We start from the raw sequence: 17,330 nt of genomic DNA on the forward strand, positions 1-17,330 counted from the left end.
GTATAATTAGATGAGTCAACTATACATTTTGCAATTCTACAAAAGCCACTTTTGTAGAATTGCAAAATGGGATGATCTTTCAGTTTATTTGTCTTTACAAGTTGAATCAGTTTATGCATACTAGGTGTCAGGGTTTTTTTTTTTTTTTTTTTTTATGACACCTTCCCGGAATGCGAATACACTGAAATTAGATGATTTAGTGCTTTTGGCCACATACTCTAACAGAATTTCTATTATTTTGTATGGTCCCAACATAGGGAAGATAGTAATGATCTTTGAGAAAAGTTTTGTTAGAGGGAAACTCACTATTGTGTTGAAAAGCATTGTTTCTCTGTACAACAAACTGTACTTGGACAATTACGATAATTTTGTAACAGTTAAGAAGCTATAAATAATAACCACCACTAATTCCGAATAAGTCGCTTGCAAGCAATAATTTTTTATTTTTTTTTTTATGGCCTGTAAGGAATACTACTAAGAATTCAGAATTTTTAACAATCTTAAGAATCACAAAGAGCTAATCACCAAGGTAAGAATCTTTTCCTGGTAACACTTTTTCACTAATACTATCTAGATTTTAAGTTTAAAATATATACCTAGCCGCAGTTCTTTTTTTAAAGCATGAAAAAAACTGTAGCCATATTTAAATGATTAATTGCCAATCTTTCACCATACTGACATCCAATTTCAGTTCTGTGTACATTACTGAATGCTTTCAGATCAGTCCAGGATTCTGTCTTTGAGACTGTTTGTGTTTTTGCAAGCCATTGCATAAATTGTTCACTATATCCTTTTTCATTCCAAACATTTTTATTTTTCTGAATAAAATAGCAAGCATGGCCAGCAGAACAGCTTGTCTAATTTTGCACTTCTAGTCAACCGTGTTTTTTTTCTCATGCATGCCACTCCAAAAATGGCAAACAAAATTCTTCAGCATGTAAATTTGTCATTGGCTTACCATTTATCACTATTGCTTTTTTCTCTTCAAATTCTCTCTTTGAAAAACTATTATTCAAATACACACTTCATCAGTAATACACACTTCATCAGCCATTATGGGTTATGTAATCAAATTCACATTTATTAAAATATCCCTGTCTATTTGACCAAAATACAACGTACCATCATAAAAGACATTGTAAAACTGATAGAGCTATATGATAGCAGTATGGCATATGCAGTATTTTGCTGAGTATATGTGATGTCATCATGCAGTTGACTGTGTTTCTTTTCTATGTATGTGAGTCAAACAGCTAAAATTTCCCTCGTTTTTTAAAAAAAGTTTGGAGAGGGAAATTTTAGCTTTCTGAAACCTCAGAAAGGGAATTTTTGTATATTTCTTACTAAGAAATTCTTACCTTTATTGTTTTAAAAGGGTCTTAAAATATTGAATATTGTTTTATTGCTTTAATAGTAAGTGAAAAATATTTTTGCAATTAAAAACGTGAATAGAAATCTAATTAGTGCAATGGCTTGGCATTACTGGTTATGCAGTGTGAGTCGCATGCCTGGAATGCACACACTAGTGGTATGAAACTTAAATGGAGTAAACCTTGGTCAGATAACTGTATGATTTCAGAATGTAACCTTATTGATACTTGTACTCAGGGCTTTTTTCCTGCAGGAATGGCATTCCAGAAGTTAAAAAGAAATTTAAAAAAAAAAAAAAAATTATATATTTAAAACAAAAATATTTATTTTAAAATTAAAATTATTTATTATGCTGTTAGTGTGTTGTGCATAAGCAAGAGTTAAGCTAAACGCACTGCTTAGCTTTGTGACTCATCTATTGAAGCGTTTACCAATTACAGTGCATAATTAATAATTAGAATGCTTAATAAAACCATGGCTTATTCAGGGCCTTCATGCAACCATAGGCATAAGCAGTAAAAAAAAGAAATCATACTAAGAAATATGATAACCTGAATTTAATGTGGAAATCCTTATAAAATCATTTTGAATAATAAATAAATAATACCTATTAAATTAGTGCTATTATTTAGTTTTGTCTAATTTACTATATTTTTGTAATTTGAATGCATCACTGGGTTATGAGAATGCATACTGTTTATTGTGTAACTGCGATATTATTGAAATATCAATGAAAGTAAAGGAAAAGGTGACTGTATTTTTATTTATTTTCTTTTACGAAAACCCCAAACACGAAAGGTATCAAAACCAATAGTACTTAGTACCGTGCATGGATTGAAGGAGATGGAGGGAATGTTGGAAACTTTTCTCTGGTGACTGAACATGGGTTTCACCACTTCAAGCCTCCAATAAAAGCAAAGTGGCGGTATTGCACCAGTTTATGAGATCATCTACCACCTAATGTTAGTATTAGTATTTGCATATACACCAGTGCTAGAAGTATAATAAATAAATTTGATGAATTTGAAGTGCTGGTCAAGACATCAAAGGCAGATATTATTGGGATATCAGAGACATGGTGTCACACAGATATAAGCAGTGCATAATTTGGGGAGTACAATTTGTACAGAAAGGATAGGAAGGGAGGGAGGGGTTATGCTGTTGATTAAGAAAAACATAAAATCTAAGGAAGTGCGTCCAGTTTAAATAGATGGATGCATGCATGTAAAGTCAGTTTGGTGTGATGTTATAAGCACTGGGAAAGGGAAAATGAGAGTAGTAGTGCGTTATAGGCCTAATGACTCTAATGAGTACAACGAACAGTTGTACAGAGAAATAGAATGGGCCAGTAAATCAGATTGTGTTATAATGGGGGATTTTAACTTCCCAGATATTGACTGGAACTTGTGGCTGGGTCACTCGCACAGTAGAAAGACTTTTGTGGATTTATTAGATGACTGTTTTCTGAAGCAGCATGTTCGAGAGGCAACCAGAGAGTGTAAAACTCTTGATCTAGTTATCAGCAGTGATTATTCGTGAATTAAGAATTTGCAGATAAAGGAACCACTAGGGGGCAGTGATCACAGTGTACTGATCGGGGTAATGGGGTTTTTGCTTCTGTAAAGGTGACTACAGTGGTCTCAGACAGTTTTTAAATTCTAAGTGGGAAGCATTCAAGGAACTAATTGTCGAAACTACTAGGCTTTTCATACTAATTAAGAAATATTGGTTTAGGCCTAAATGGATGTCAGATGAACTAATGAGACTCATGGCAGAGAAGAAAAATGCATGGGATGCATATAAATTATCAGATGACACAGAAACCCATGGCAGATATAAGCTAGTCTGTAATCAGGTCACAAAGGAGATTAAGCAAGTGAAGGCAGATTATGAGAAATCATTGGCAAAGGATACTAAGAAAAACAGCAAGAACTTCTTTACTTATATAAACCCTAGAAGGAAGGGAATGAATCAGATTGGTCCACTTGATATCGATGATCCTGCCCAGATAGCTTATAATCTGAATGAGTATTTTGTCTACATTCACACATGAGGAGTTATTAAGGATGGAAAACGCTGGAAGTTTATCAAACTGTAACATGGTGCTTAATGATTTAGTAATAACTGAGAGCAAAGTGGAGGAGAAATTGTTGAAGTTAAACATAACGCACCTGGAATGGATGGGATCTATCCAGTTAAAGGAGGCAGCAAAGGAAGTAAGAAAAAACTCAGCCATAATAATGAGAGCATCATTGGACTCACGGGAAGTCCCCACGGACTAGAGATGTGCAAATATATCCCCAATTAACAACTGGGGATCAAGGGGTGACACGAGTAATTACAGACCTGTTAGTTTAACTTCTGTTCCAGGGAAAATAATGGAGTCACTGGTTAAAGAAGCACTGCAGGATCATCTAGACCAGAGGGTTCCAACTTTTTTTGACTCACGAACCCCTTTCATCATAATATTTTTATCGCAAACCCCCTTTCAACATAATATTTTTATCTCAAACCCCTAAGCCTATATTCTCCAAAATCTTATACCAGTACTGAATTTTTATTATAAAATATTTCCAGTACTATGTTCTTATAAGCGCCATTGCATAATAAAAATTATTATTAAGTATTATTTATACTATGTAAAGCAGTTATTAATTAGTCCAAACTAGATTTCGAACAGGCTAAGAGTAGAAAACTTGCTTCTTGTCCAAATGGTAGCCGAGCATTCTGGTCCTTAAGCTATTGGCTACAGTTTTTGCCCGTCTCTGTTCCCACTTCTCTCAAAACCAGATGGTTCTGTTGCCACATCAGCCAAAGATAAAGCTGACCTGCTAGCAACCTATTTTTCTACTCCAACTTGTATTGATGATTTTGGTAAATTACCTCAAACCGTTCCCAGTACACTCCATTCAATGAATCCTGTGGTTTTCCGTCAAAAGAATGTCAGAAGGATTTTGATGGATCTGATGCTATGAAAGCTCCAGCTTCTGATGATATTTCTCCACTTGTTCTCAAAACATGTGCCCGTGAACCTACTGTGTTGTGTAATCTTGCTTCACTTTTTGCAAAAGGTGTTTTTGCTTCTGCTTGGAAATTTGCTCATATCCAGCCAGTTCCTTAAAAGAGTGACAAATCCCTTCCATCAAATTATTGTCCCATTGTGATTACTTATACTCTTTCCAAAGTAATGGAGAAATCAATTAACTGCTAGCTCTTATTAAACTATCTGGAAATCTTTTGGTCAACGATCGCCAGTATGGATTCCGTCAGTGTCGTTTCACTGGTGATATTCTGGCTTATGTACATCTACAGACAAATTCAATGGAAAAGTTTTTGATGAAACTGAAGCCATTGCTTTTGATATTTCAAAGGCTTTTAATCATGTGTGGCATAAAGGTCTTCAAAGCAAGCTTCCATCCTATGGTTTGCCAGCTGTTCTTTGTAATTGGGTATCCAGTTTTCTCTCTGACCACTCACTGCAGGTGATGGTAGACGGCTCTCTGTCTTCTAACGTATTCAGTTTTATCTCTGACCACTCACCCTGCAGGTGATGGTAGATGGCTCTGTCCTAACGTTTACACTAATGCTAACGTTAATGTTCCCCAAGGTTCAGTTCTTTCTCCCACTCTTTTCCTCTTGTATATTAATGACCTTCATCCATTGACCGGAAATCCTATCCATAGTTGCTGGTGATAGCAAATTACTTTCCAACTTCCAGTTTGAGAAACCTTGCCCTGCTCAAACAGCTTCAACTTCACGAGTATCCACTGCCAAATCCTTAAATGCTGATGTCCAGGCAAAAACTAAATTTCAATCTTTCTAAAATTCAGTCCTGTCTTATATATCGCAAAAAAGGATTCTTCTGCTCCTATGCTTATCTTCAGTGACACTCCGATTTCTGGGCAATTACCCTGACTTCTAATCTCTCTCGGCACAAGCACATTGCATATATTGCTTCCTCTAAAAAACTGAGTTTTCTTTTTCACACTCGGCGTTACTTTCCTTCCAAACAGTTGTTTACTCTGTAGAAATCGCAAATCCGCCCTACCATGGAATATTGTTCCCACAACTGGGGCGGTGTCACCAAATCTGCACTCAGGCTTCTAGATTCCATTCAGAAGAGGGCAGTTAGGTTAATTAATGTCTCATCTGTAACAGAGTCTCTCCACTCTCTGTCTCATAGACGTTCTATTTCTGTTCAACAACATTTCTATTCAACAACATACAGCTGTATTGATGTCATTAGTTTGAAAATACCTTCCACATTTTTTTATAAGATCAGTCCTGTGTACTTTTGGGATAAAGGTATTTATACTTTTGCATGCAAGTGCAATATTGCTAAAGAACGAAAGAAATTCTAGTTTTACAAAACGACAGCTTTTTGTTCTTATGCAATTTGTTTGATTCCATATAATTTTTATATAATTACATTTTTATTAATAAATTTCACTACAAATTTTATTTTTAGGTTTGTTACTCTTATTTGATAAGAGTACTAAACCAGTTTTCTATTGAACATTAATAGGGATAAGGTATTGCAATAGATGCAGTAATAGTATTAATATTTTTCTTCTATGAAATGCTCTTATTTTCACAAAGGATGCATACCCTAAAGGCGAAATTTTTTTGGGATATCGTGGAGATGGATATTTAGTCAAAACTGGAGTTCCTCAAGGAGTTAAAGAGCATGGCTTCTCGTTTTGTTTGTATACACCAGACCGGGTATTTGTTCTAAGTGCAGACATTGAAGAAACTCGCTTCCAATGGATGACAGCATTACAGCACATAACAAACAGGGTGCTAAGTCCTCAAGACAACATTAGTAAGTTAGAAGTAAAGTGAGCTACTGATCCTCATAAATCTGGCATCATTAACAATTCTGTTTTTTTTTAACCTAATACTGTAGGGCTCTGATGATAAATTGCACAGATCATAGATATTATAGAAAAATTATGCAGTGTTTCAAAGGTGTAATGTTTGCCATTACAGCACAAATCCTCTCTCTTTGGTGAACTATCCTTAGTTTCACATTCTAAGCTTAACAGAGAGAGCGGAAGAGGATAATATTAATAATAATTAAAAATCATTGTATAAATTATTTTTATACAATTATTTAAGATTAGTAAATACAGATATGTTAAAATTTGGTGTAATTTCCTATGTCTGGCTTCTTGATCATATGTCTCTTCATTGCTTGTACTTAATCATAAATGAATGACAGTTAACATTATTCAAAATATATATCATATAACGGTTAAATTTGAAAGTGTCTGTAATTCTGCCCAGACACGATAGGAAAATGCTACTTCAGGGGTGGGATACACTTAAATAGAAAGGGTGCAAGAATATTTGCTGATGCTATCGAGGCAATGTTAGGTGGGTTGGAAAACTGCTAGCTTGGGAGGATTCACTGACTAATAGATTAACAGTAGCCACAAGCAGAGGTGGAAGTGATTCTTGCACTGCTTCTATTATAATGAGCACAGCCTGGAAAGCAAGTTGCTGGGGATTTCAGAACTGCTAGGAGTCATGAAACAAGTAAATACTTGTTTCATGGCTACGTTAGAGTAACTAAGAGTAAGAACAGGCACCTGTATACTTGCATGTAAGTCGATGCTAGGAGTATAGTAAATAAATTTGATGAATTTGGTGTGCTGGTCAAGATGTCAAAGGTGGATATTGTTGGGAAATCAGAGACATGGTGTCATACAGATATAAGGAATGCAGAATTGGAATTTTGAGAGTACAATTTGTACAGAAAGGGAGGATGGGTTATGCTGTTAGTTAAGAAACAAAATCTAAGGAAATGCAGCTGACATGGGTGGACAGTGCAATGTTGAGTCTGTTTGGTGTGATATAAGGACTAGGAAAGCAAAAACGAGGGTAGGAATTTGTTATAGGCCTAATGACTGATGAGTACAGTGAACAATTATACAGAAAAATCAGAATGTGTTATAATAGGGATTTTTAACTTCCCAGATATTGACTGGAACTTTTGGGTTGGTCACTCACCACTAGCAAATCTTTTATGGATTTACTGGATGATTGCTGTTTCTACAGCAGCAGCATGTTCGAGAGGCAACTAGAGGGAGTAATGCTCTTGATCTGTTCATAAGCAGTGATTATTCATGCATTAAGAATTTGCAGATAAAGGAACCACTAGGTGGCAGTGATCACAGTCTACTGATGTGGGATTTGCTTAAAGGTGTAACTACCATCAGGGGTAAAGGGGAGGGTTTTGCTTTCATAAAGGTGTCTCAGAGATTTTTAAAATTCTATATGGTGTGACCAACTGATTATGTTACCAGTGGTGAATTCTAAATGGGAAGTCTTCAGGGACTTCTTGGAGGCTACTAGGCTTTTCATACCAACTAAGAAACACTGTTCAACATTCAGGCCTAAATGGATTTCATATGAGTTAATGAGGCTCGTGGCAGAGAAAAAAATGCATTGGATGCATATAAATTATCAGTTGACACAGAAGTCTATGGCAGTATAAGCTAGTCTGTAATCAAGTCACAAAGGAGGTTAGGCAGGCAAAGGCAGATTAAGAGAAATCTTCCTCAAAGGATGCAAAGAAAAACAGCAAAGAGTTCTTTACTTATGTAAACTTTAGAAGGAAGGGGATGAATCAGATTTGTCCACTTAACATAGATGGTCCTGCTCAAGTAGCTGATAAAGTGAATAAGTATTTTGAATTTACATTCACTCATGAGGAGTTATTCAAAGAGGGGAATGCCAGAAGTTTATCAAACTTCTGGCATTCTAACAGGGAGCTAAGTGATTTTGTAATTACAGTGAGCAAAGTGGAGAAATTGTTGAAGTTAAACATAAAAAAGGCACCTGGGGTGGATGGAATCTATCCAGTTATGTTAATGGAGGCAACGAGGGAAGTTAACAAACACCTAGCCATAATTATATGAGTATCCTTCGATTCAGGGGAGGTCTCCATGGACTGGAGATGTGCAAATGTATCCCCAATTCACAAAGGGGGACAAAAATAATTATAGACCTGTTAGTTTAACTTCTGTTCCAGGTTAAATAATGGAGTCACTGGTTAAAGAAGTGATACAGGATCACGTAGACAAGACTGCAGTAATAGTTCAGACACAGCATGGGTTTGTTAAGGGAAAGCCTTGTCTGACCAATTTGATTGGATGCTACGATGTGGTCACAAAGGAACTGGATGCAAAAAATAATTTTGATATCATATACTTGGACTTCAGGAAAGCTTTTGATACTGTTGCACATGGAAGATGACTATACAAATTGGAGCGGTATGGCATTAAAGGCAAGTTGCTGCAATGGATAAAGTGATGGTTGAGTGGGAGACAACAGAGAGAGAGAGTGGTAATCAATGGACACTGCTCTTCGTGGACAAATGTTATTAGTGGAGTTCCCCAGGTTTCGGTGTTGGGCCCATTGTTGTGTATATTTATCAATGATATTGATGAAGGTATATCAGGTTTAATGTCCAAGTATGCAGATGATACAAAGGTTGGCAGGGTTGTTAACAACACTATGCTACTGCAACAGGATCTAGAAAAGTTAGGCAGATGAGCTGAGAAGTGGCAACTGAAGTTTAACATTAACAAATGCAAAGTACTGTATATGGGTAGCAGTAATCCAAGAGAAACATACAAACTGTGGGGTACTACACTCGGGGAGGTGGAGAATGAAAAACACCTGGGGGTAATTGTGCAGTCAGATATGAAGGTCTCTGAGCAGTGCAGATGGGCTGCCGGGGCGCATCATGGAATTTTGTCAATGATATATAGGAATTTTGCTAGCAGAGACAAGGAGGTGGATTATCCATTTGAATAAAGCAATGGTCAGGAGGCCTCATTTTAGGAAGGATGTAGAGTTGCTAGAACAAGTACAGAGAAGGGCAACAAGATTGCTGAGAGGAACAAAGAGGTGCCCTTACAAAGATAGGCTTAAGTTAGGCAACTTGCAGCATCTGGAGACTAAGCACCTGCGAGGTGATCTGATTGAGGTGATAAGGCCTTGAATGGTTTGAGCAGGCTCAGTGCTGACAGGATACTTCTGCTTGCTCAGACTAAGAACCTGAGGGGGTATAGATTCAAATTGAGGAAAGACAGTTGTAGAATAGATTGCCTTCAGCCAGCGGGTAGTTGATTGCTGGAACAGACTTCCATCTGTTGTTGTGGACGTTGATAGCTTAAACAAAATTTAAGGCTGAACTAGACAAACATTTGGAGTGACCAGATGGACAAAATGGTAAGGTTTTTTTTTTTTTTTTTTTTGGCTGATGCTGTATAAGCTTGCTTTCTTGCATCATATGCCTCAACTAATGTTCATAGTGAGTCCCCCCCCCATCTTGGGCATAACGTGCTTGGGAATCCTTACCTGCTGCTGAGCAGATGAACAATTGATATGAATTGTTATGTTTGATTGATAAGAATGCATAATGAAGTAATTTTTGTTATTTCATGATAAAATAAAAAAAATAAACGTGTTTACAGGAACAGATTTAGTTTTTAAGTTTATTAGGAACAACAAGTGAAAGAGATATAAATCATGAAGTTTGATTTATATTGAGAAACACAACTTAGTCTAGGCTTGTGCCATACTGCGATGAGTAGAATCATGGCACTCACATGTACAGGTCATCTATTTCTCACAAGCTATTGCAGAACCTCCAGTGGTTATATAAATTTTACAAATCAGTGAAGCAGAACTTGATGAAATGTGGGATTTCTGAGTAATTTCTGGATTATTTATTATTATTTTTTTTAATTTCAAAAAAGTGCTACAATTCCAAATGCCAGATTTATGAGCCCTTACTGAACATTTAACTTTAATCCTTAGCTTTTTTCAGCCCCCCCCAGCCCTTGTTGCAATTATGCATTCTATGTTTATAATATGTATAATTTAATATAATTCAGCATTTTTTTCCAGATCTGCATAATACTACTTAAAAAAATTATAACTTTGCTTTATATGTCGGTGATAGTTTTGCTGATGTGTGTTTGTGATAATTTGTATTTATTGTTTTCTTAATATATAGTGAACCGTAGCTACAAAAACTAGGGTATTAATGCACTGAAAAGCTAGTTTAGTTTCCATACACATGTTTTTGTCTCCTGCAATTTAGTAACCATTATGCCGACCAGACTAGCTGGGTGGGTAAAATGCCTGCCTGACAACCCAAAGGTCGCGGGTTCGAATCCTGCCTCGGGCTTGGATCAGAGTAGAAAATGCAAAAACCTTGGGAGGTGCAATATGGCCACAGCAGCCGATGCGCTAACAAAAAAAAAAAAAAAAAAAAAGTAACCAATATTTTTGATTACCAAATTGAAAATATCTGGCAGTATTCAAAATATACCTTGATTCACTCTGTTGTTAACCATCACCTCAGATCTGTTTTGTTCAAGAGTTATAACTTAAAATTTTCTGCTATATTTACTTGTAAATTAGTTTTAGTGTATATTTCAAACATTCCTAGAAAAAATCACATATTTCTTGCCATTGATTATCATCCAAAGTTCACACAAGCATTCTCGAAATTAACATCAGTTCAGGGAAGTTAATTAGCATTAGCATCAGTAGAGGCATTTGATGCAAGAAAGCAAGCTTATGCAGCATCAGCCAAAAAAAAAAAAAAAAAAATCCACTTCACCCCTCTGTTCATTCAAAATACCTGTCCAGCTGAGCCTTAAACTTATTTAGGCTATCAACCTCCACTACAAGGGATGGAAGTCTGTTCCACCAACCAACCACCCGCTGGCTAAAGGCAAATTTCCGCACGTATATCCTACATCTGTCTTTCCTCAATTTGAATTTATGCCCTCTCAGGTGATTATTCTGAGCTAGAGGAAGAATCCCATCAGCATTGAGCATGCTCAAACCATTCAAGGCTTTATACACCTCTATCAGATCACCTTGCTGGTGCCTGGTCTCCAGACACTGTAATTTGCAAAACTTAAGCCTTTTTTCGTAAGAGCACCCCTTTGTTCCATTCACTAATCTTGTTGCCCTTCTCTGTACTCGTTCCAGCAGCTCTACATCCTTCTTGAAATGAGGCCTCCAGACCTGTATACAGTACTCTAGGTGTGGCCTGACCATTGCCTTATACAAGGGAATAATCACCTCCTTATACCTGCTGGAAAAATTCCTGTATATCATTGACAATACTCCATGAGCTACTCTTGCAGCCCGTCTGCACTGCTCAGAGAACTTCATATCTGCCTGCACAACCACCCCCAAGTCCCTTTCATTCTCTACCACTGTAGTACCACAGAGTTGATACGTTTCTCTGGGGTTGCTGTTTCCCATGTGTAGTACTTTACATTTGTCAATGTTAAACTTCATTTGCCACCTCTCAGCCCATCTGCTCAACCTTTCCAGATCCTGTTGCAGCAGCATAGTGTCAGTAGTGTCCTTGACAACCCTGCCAACCTTTGTATCGTCTGCAAACTTGGACATTAAGCTTGATATACCATCATCAATATCATTTATAAATACAGAAAACAATAATGGAAAACAATAATTTCGAGAACTGTTTCTTTACGAAGATCCATTCATGCCATTCTTTTAAAAGTTGTCTCTACTGTACTGCTGTTGTATTTGGGAATATTAACTATGTATGGTCTATTCATGGAAAAGGAGTAGCTGTAAGAAAACAACAGTGTGTGTGATTACCACATGTTTAGAATAACACACAGCCTCCTCTCTGTGAATAGTATAGCATGGTACCTTTATGTATACCTAATGAAGAAGCGGAAACATGTCATTAGACTTAGTAAAAAAGTTCAAAATCATACAGTGATTGAGGATGGGTGAGAATCACCATTAATGATGTGAAATGGATGGTGACTCACAAATTCTTAAATTTGTGAGCAAAAATAGAGCTCAGAGATGGAGCTGTAAACTCGAAGAAAGACTGAAATGTGCCAATTACAGCTAACTCAACATTTTCAGTGGCTCTTTCTGCAGTGGAGTAACAGGTGCCTCTAACAGAGCCACTAATATCAAAGAAGGCCCTTTTAAAACAAGTTCCAGGTGGTTGTGCAAATTCACAGCTCAGTATGAATTTCAACAACTGATTATTGAATGTGAAAATCTTAGTGCAGATTACATTAAAAGACTGAAATAGCAAATAATGTATCTTTGTTTAACACATGAAACCATGTGATACATGGTTTCACCTTTCTAAAAAAGACTGTGCAACAGAGTATACAAGATATCTTCAAATTCTTAGCAAATATGAATCAACTTTCTACAAAAATATTTTGATGCATATGCTCCCATTAACCTTGAAAGCCACACTTGAAGAAAAACAGATTGGTGAAGGGTGCTAATAAATGTCCATATGAAAAATGATTTAGAAAGTGTGAACTACGAAGCTTGGCAACTAGACATCTTTGGGATAACCTGATAGAGGTGTATGAGGCCCCTGAAGGTAATCAGTAAGATGAATGAGGGGGGGTATATTTTCACTAGCAAAACAGAGAAAAATCTCTGTGACATGATGATGAGGTGCCTCCGTAGCCAGGTGGGAGGGAGCAGTAGTGCGTAGCACACGCTTCTTGATTAGACCGGGGTTCGAGCCCATCACTACCAAATACGGAGGATGCGGAAAGGTCAGGGAATGACCACCGCATATCCCCGGAGCAATATGGCCTTAGTTGCTAATGCTCCTAAAAACCAAATAACAAACAAACAAACTGTGACATGAATATAAAATTTTGAAAAGTAACAGAAATCTCGATCTCATGAAGTTTACTTTGGGTAGCATATAGTTAATCAGTGGAATGAATTACTTGCAACAGTGGTTGGGGTGGATGGTCTGATATAAATTTCAAAGTGGAATTGGACAGGCACATTTTAGCAATGGGAAAGTTACGAATGATGGTTTTTTTTTTTTTTTTTTTTGGCAGATGCAGAAATAGCTTGCTTCTTTGCACCATTTAGCTATTATAATGCTAAGAATTTCAGAAGACACATCAATAAGTCAGGGTGGACCAGTATAGAAAATGTAGTTCCTCAGGGATCAGTGTTGTAGGCCAGAAGTAGCCACCAACACCGATCCCTCAGGGACTAAACCAGATTTTCCATGTATTATAAAATCTGGATGAGGTAACTAACATAGAAATGTGCATAATCACAATATGTACTGCATAGAAAGAAATATAAAAATAGATGTAGATATGTGCCGAATATTTATTTGCATTATTTATCACAGAACATAATGTTTCTCTCAGTTGCACTAATCAGCTCAGCTGAGAGGAAGTTATGTTCTATGACAACAGCAGGTGTGTTAAGAAATGTAATTTGTCCAAAACAGCAAAAAAAAAAATTGCGGAAAAATGAAGACAGCAGGCATTGTTAGCGAAATTGTGCAGATAGGGAAAGAGGTAGTTGATGGCTCTGAAAAATGTGCCATTTTCAATTGCTGCAAAAGCATTAAAGTGTTTAAGGCTTTTCCGAAAGTCTCCACAATGGGATACAGTGGGAAATAAAATAAAAAATAAAAAAAAAATGTAAAGCAGCTTGTTATCACTGCCATCATTGCAAAGTGACTCTACAGGATACACCACTAGGTATCTTCTGAACAATCTGAAAGTACGTGGAATTCCTTTAGAAAATTGTCTGTCACTTAATGGTAATAATGAATCTGTTTGGTTTTCTGTTAAGCATAAAAACTGGAATAGTAAGGACATTAAAAGAGAAAGTCGAGTGCTTGGTGCTAATGGGCTGCATGCTTTAACATGAAATAGGATGAATATTTGAGGACATTTGCTATCTAGAATGAAGTGCTAAAAGGAAAGGTAGATAGATGTAAACAGTTTCAGTTAATGCATGTCACTAAGGTGTGGGTGTACACATTGACTGTCTTTGGGTAATTGTTTAACTAGACTGGTAGTACAATGGCACCCTCTGACAAACTATTTAAAGAACGGATTAAGAGTGGTGAGACACTATATGAGCAGTTTTCAGTATTACCAAAATGAAATGTATACATGATCACTTGGCTCAATTGTCAAGGGTTATTGTGAGCAAGAGATTCTTTAGATAATTTGAAATGCATTTTCTCAAAGCTCCATTTCTGGTTTAGCTTTAAAAGCTTTTATTCTATTCACTCTAATTAGAGTAAACTTAGCCTTTTGAACTGTATGGTAGTTTCAGAAAAGGAAAATCACCTTGCCCCTCCTTTGTTGTTGTTATCTTTATACAACTTCAGCCTCCCTGTGTGGAGCTGAAAACCAGGGAGAAGAAAGCCCAAAACTAAAAAGAGCAACAATAGATTGACACTTTTCCTTTTGCAGACCTGAGCCCACGGGCTCATGAAACTTCTCAGACCAAGAAAATGAGAAAGGACAATCTAACTACACTTTTCCTCCTTCCTCTTTTTTTTTTTTTTTTTTTATGTAAACCCCAAACACAAGAGGTATTAGAACCTATAGTACTTAGTACAATGCATGGGCTGGAGGTTGAGAAGAAGATATTTGTTGACATTGGACTTCAACTTCTGTAGACTGTAATTTTCAGGAAATACGTATAAAGGAATGGTGTTCCAGAAAACAGCAGTTCAATGAATAAACGAGGAAGATGAAAAGTTGGTTCTCTGAATTTGAAGTTGGAAGTAAATGGATGTTGGCTGGTGGTGGCACGTGTTCGGGCTGTTTTAAAAGAGAGAGCGGAAATTATAGAAGCCAATTCAAAAGAACAGTGCCCATGGAAATATCTGTAGAAGAGGCATGCAGCAGAAACAGTACATCTATGAAACAGCGAGTGGAGAGACTCTGTTAGAGATGAATCATTAATTAACCTAACTGCCCTCTTCTGAACAGAATCTAGAAGCCTGAGGTTTTGGGGGCACCGCCCCAGATGTGGGAACAATATTCCATGGTAGCATGGAGTTGCGATTTGTACAGAATAAACAGCTGTTTGGAAGAAAAGTAACGCCAAGAGCAAAAGAGAAAACCAAGTTTTTTAGATGCAGAGGAAGAAATATTTGTAATGTGCTTGTGCCAAGAGAGATTAGAAGTCAGGGTAATCCCCAAAAGAGATATATCATTTTGCCTAGAAATTGTAATGTCATCAAAGATAAGCATAGGAGCAGAAGAATCCTTATTGTGAGATATAAGACAAGACTGAATTTTAGAAGGATTGAAATCAACTAAGTTGTTTTTCCCCCACTGGAGAATTACCTGGAGATCGGGTTTTAAGGAATTGGTAGCAGATTTTCGAGAAGTTGAAGCTGTTTGAGCTGGGAAAGGTTTCTCAAAATGAAAAGTGGAATGCAATGTTCTATCATCGGCAAAACTATGGATAGGATTTAGTCAATGGAAGGTCATTAATATACAAGATGAAAAGAGTGGGGGAAAGAACTGAACCTTAGGGGACACCAGCATTAGTGGAGAAGTTAGAAGACAGAAAGCCATCTATCATCAGTGAGCAGTCAGAGAGAAAACTGGATAACCAATTACAAAAAACAGTTGGCAAACCATAAGATGGAAGCTTGTTTAGAAGACCTTTATGCCAAACATGATCGAAAGCCTTTGAGATGTCAAGAGCAACTGCTTGTGTTTCACTGAACTTTTCCATTGAATTAATCTATACATGGGTAACGTAAGCCGGAATATCACCAGTGGATCGACACTGACGGAATCCATACGATCGTTGATCAGATGGAAGGTTTCTAGGTAGTTTAAGAGTTGGCAGTTAATTGATTTCTCATGACTTTAGAAAGAGTAGAAGTAATTGCAATGGGACGATAATTGGGTGGGTGGGATTTGTCACCCTTTATAGGAACTGGCTGGATATGAGCAAATTTTTAAGCAGAAGGAAAAATACCTTTGGAATAAGAAAGTGAAAAAAGGTGGCAAAGAACAGGAGTAAGTTCAGGAGAACAGGTTTTGAGAACAAGTGGAGAAATACCATTTGGACCTGGAGCTTTCTTAGCATCAAGCTTTGTCAAAATCCTTCTGACATCCTTTTGACGGAAGACCACAGTAGGCATTGAATGGAGCATGGTGGGGAGGTGGGAAGGAACAGGTTCACTTTGGATCACTTAATTAGAAGTGAAACATCTATTTGAGATGCTTCCCTAAAAAGAGAGCACCTGGTGTTTAACTTGGGGATTTGGTATTTTAAAAGATCTCTATAAGACGTCACCTCCTTTTATCCTGTTGTTTTTTCCAAGTTTCAGTAGGCTCCACCCTTTCTTGTTCCTTTTACCAGTCATTTTAATTGGTATAAAAATTTCATTGAAACATTCTTGAATTTTCTTGAATTACATTTGCATTGATTTATTGTTTATTGGGTTAAAAACTTAGTTGTTTTAATTTATTTATTAATTTTTAAACAGTGGCAGTCAACCTAGTAAAGAAGCGGAACACATTACGTCCACCTTTGCATATTCTTAAAGTCATGTAAGTGAAAATGGAAGATGGTCAAGTCACACAGTGAGAAAAATTTCCATTTTGTGCAAAGATATAATTCAGTTTTTCTGCAGGCTACTTATGCTGCCATTTAAAACTTATTTATTCATAAATTTGAATGTATACAGAACTGCCAACTCTCCATCTCTCTGTTGTAACATGGTTTTTCATCTGCCTTTTTCTTTGTGGGGAAAAAAAAAAAAAAAAACAGTAAAACTATATTAAAATAATGTAAATTTCTTTTTTAAATGAATCTATTACAAGATATATTTTTAAATATATCTTGTAATAAACAGTTTCTCTAATTGTTCAGTTATATATGGGAAAAAAAAAAAAAAAAAAGCAGTAGACTATTTTAATCCTGTGGGTTTTCCATTACTATGTATACAGCCCAGGGATGATATTGTCCTCTTTCAGAATAAAGATTAATGAAAGAACTTAAGTTTTCTGAAAATTTTATTTGCCTCTAATTTATGTTGCCAATGCTCCACAACCTTCCTATAGTTATGGCCTTCTTTGGCCCAACTAGAGGAAGCTATAGGACTTAGT

At 36.5% G+C, this 17,330-nt stretch overlaps 1 protein-coding gene across 1 annotated transcript in view; it reads left to right on the forward strand.

Moving 5' to 3' along the window:
* The window catches only part of LOC150083013 (arf-GAP with dual PH domain-containing protein 1-like), a 107,631-nt gene extending 90,680 nt beyond the window's left edge, over positions 1–16,951 (forward strand). Inside the window, exons 6-7 of the mRNA XM_090378354.1 lie at positions 5,971–6,193; positions 16,709–16,951. Coding sequence (XP_090234480.1) covers positions 5,971–6,193; positions 16,709–16,776 — 291 coding nt within the window. The 3' untranslated portion in view covers positions 16,777–16,951. The remainder of the gene's footprint in view (positions 1–5,970; positions 6,194–16,708) is intronic.
* Positions 16,952–17,330: the final 379 nt, after the last annotated feature.

The sequence above is a fragment of the Mastigoproctus giganteus genome, chromosome 7 (genome assembly GCF_048544385.1).
Source record: "Mastigoproctus giganteus isolate SK-2022 chromosome 7, ASM4854438v1, whole genome shotgun sequence".
Taxonomy (NCBI): Eukaryota; Metazoa; Arthropoda; class Arachnida; order Uropygi; family Thelyphonidae; genus Mastigoproctus; species Mastigoproctus giganteus.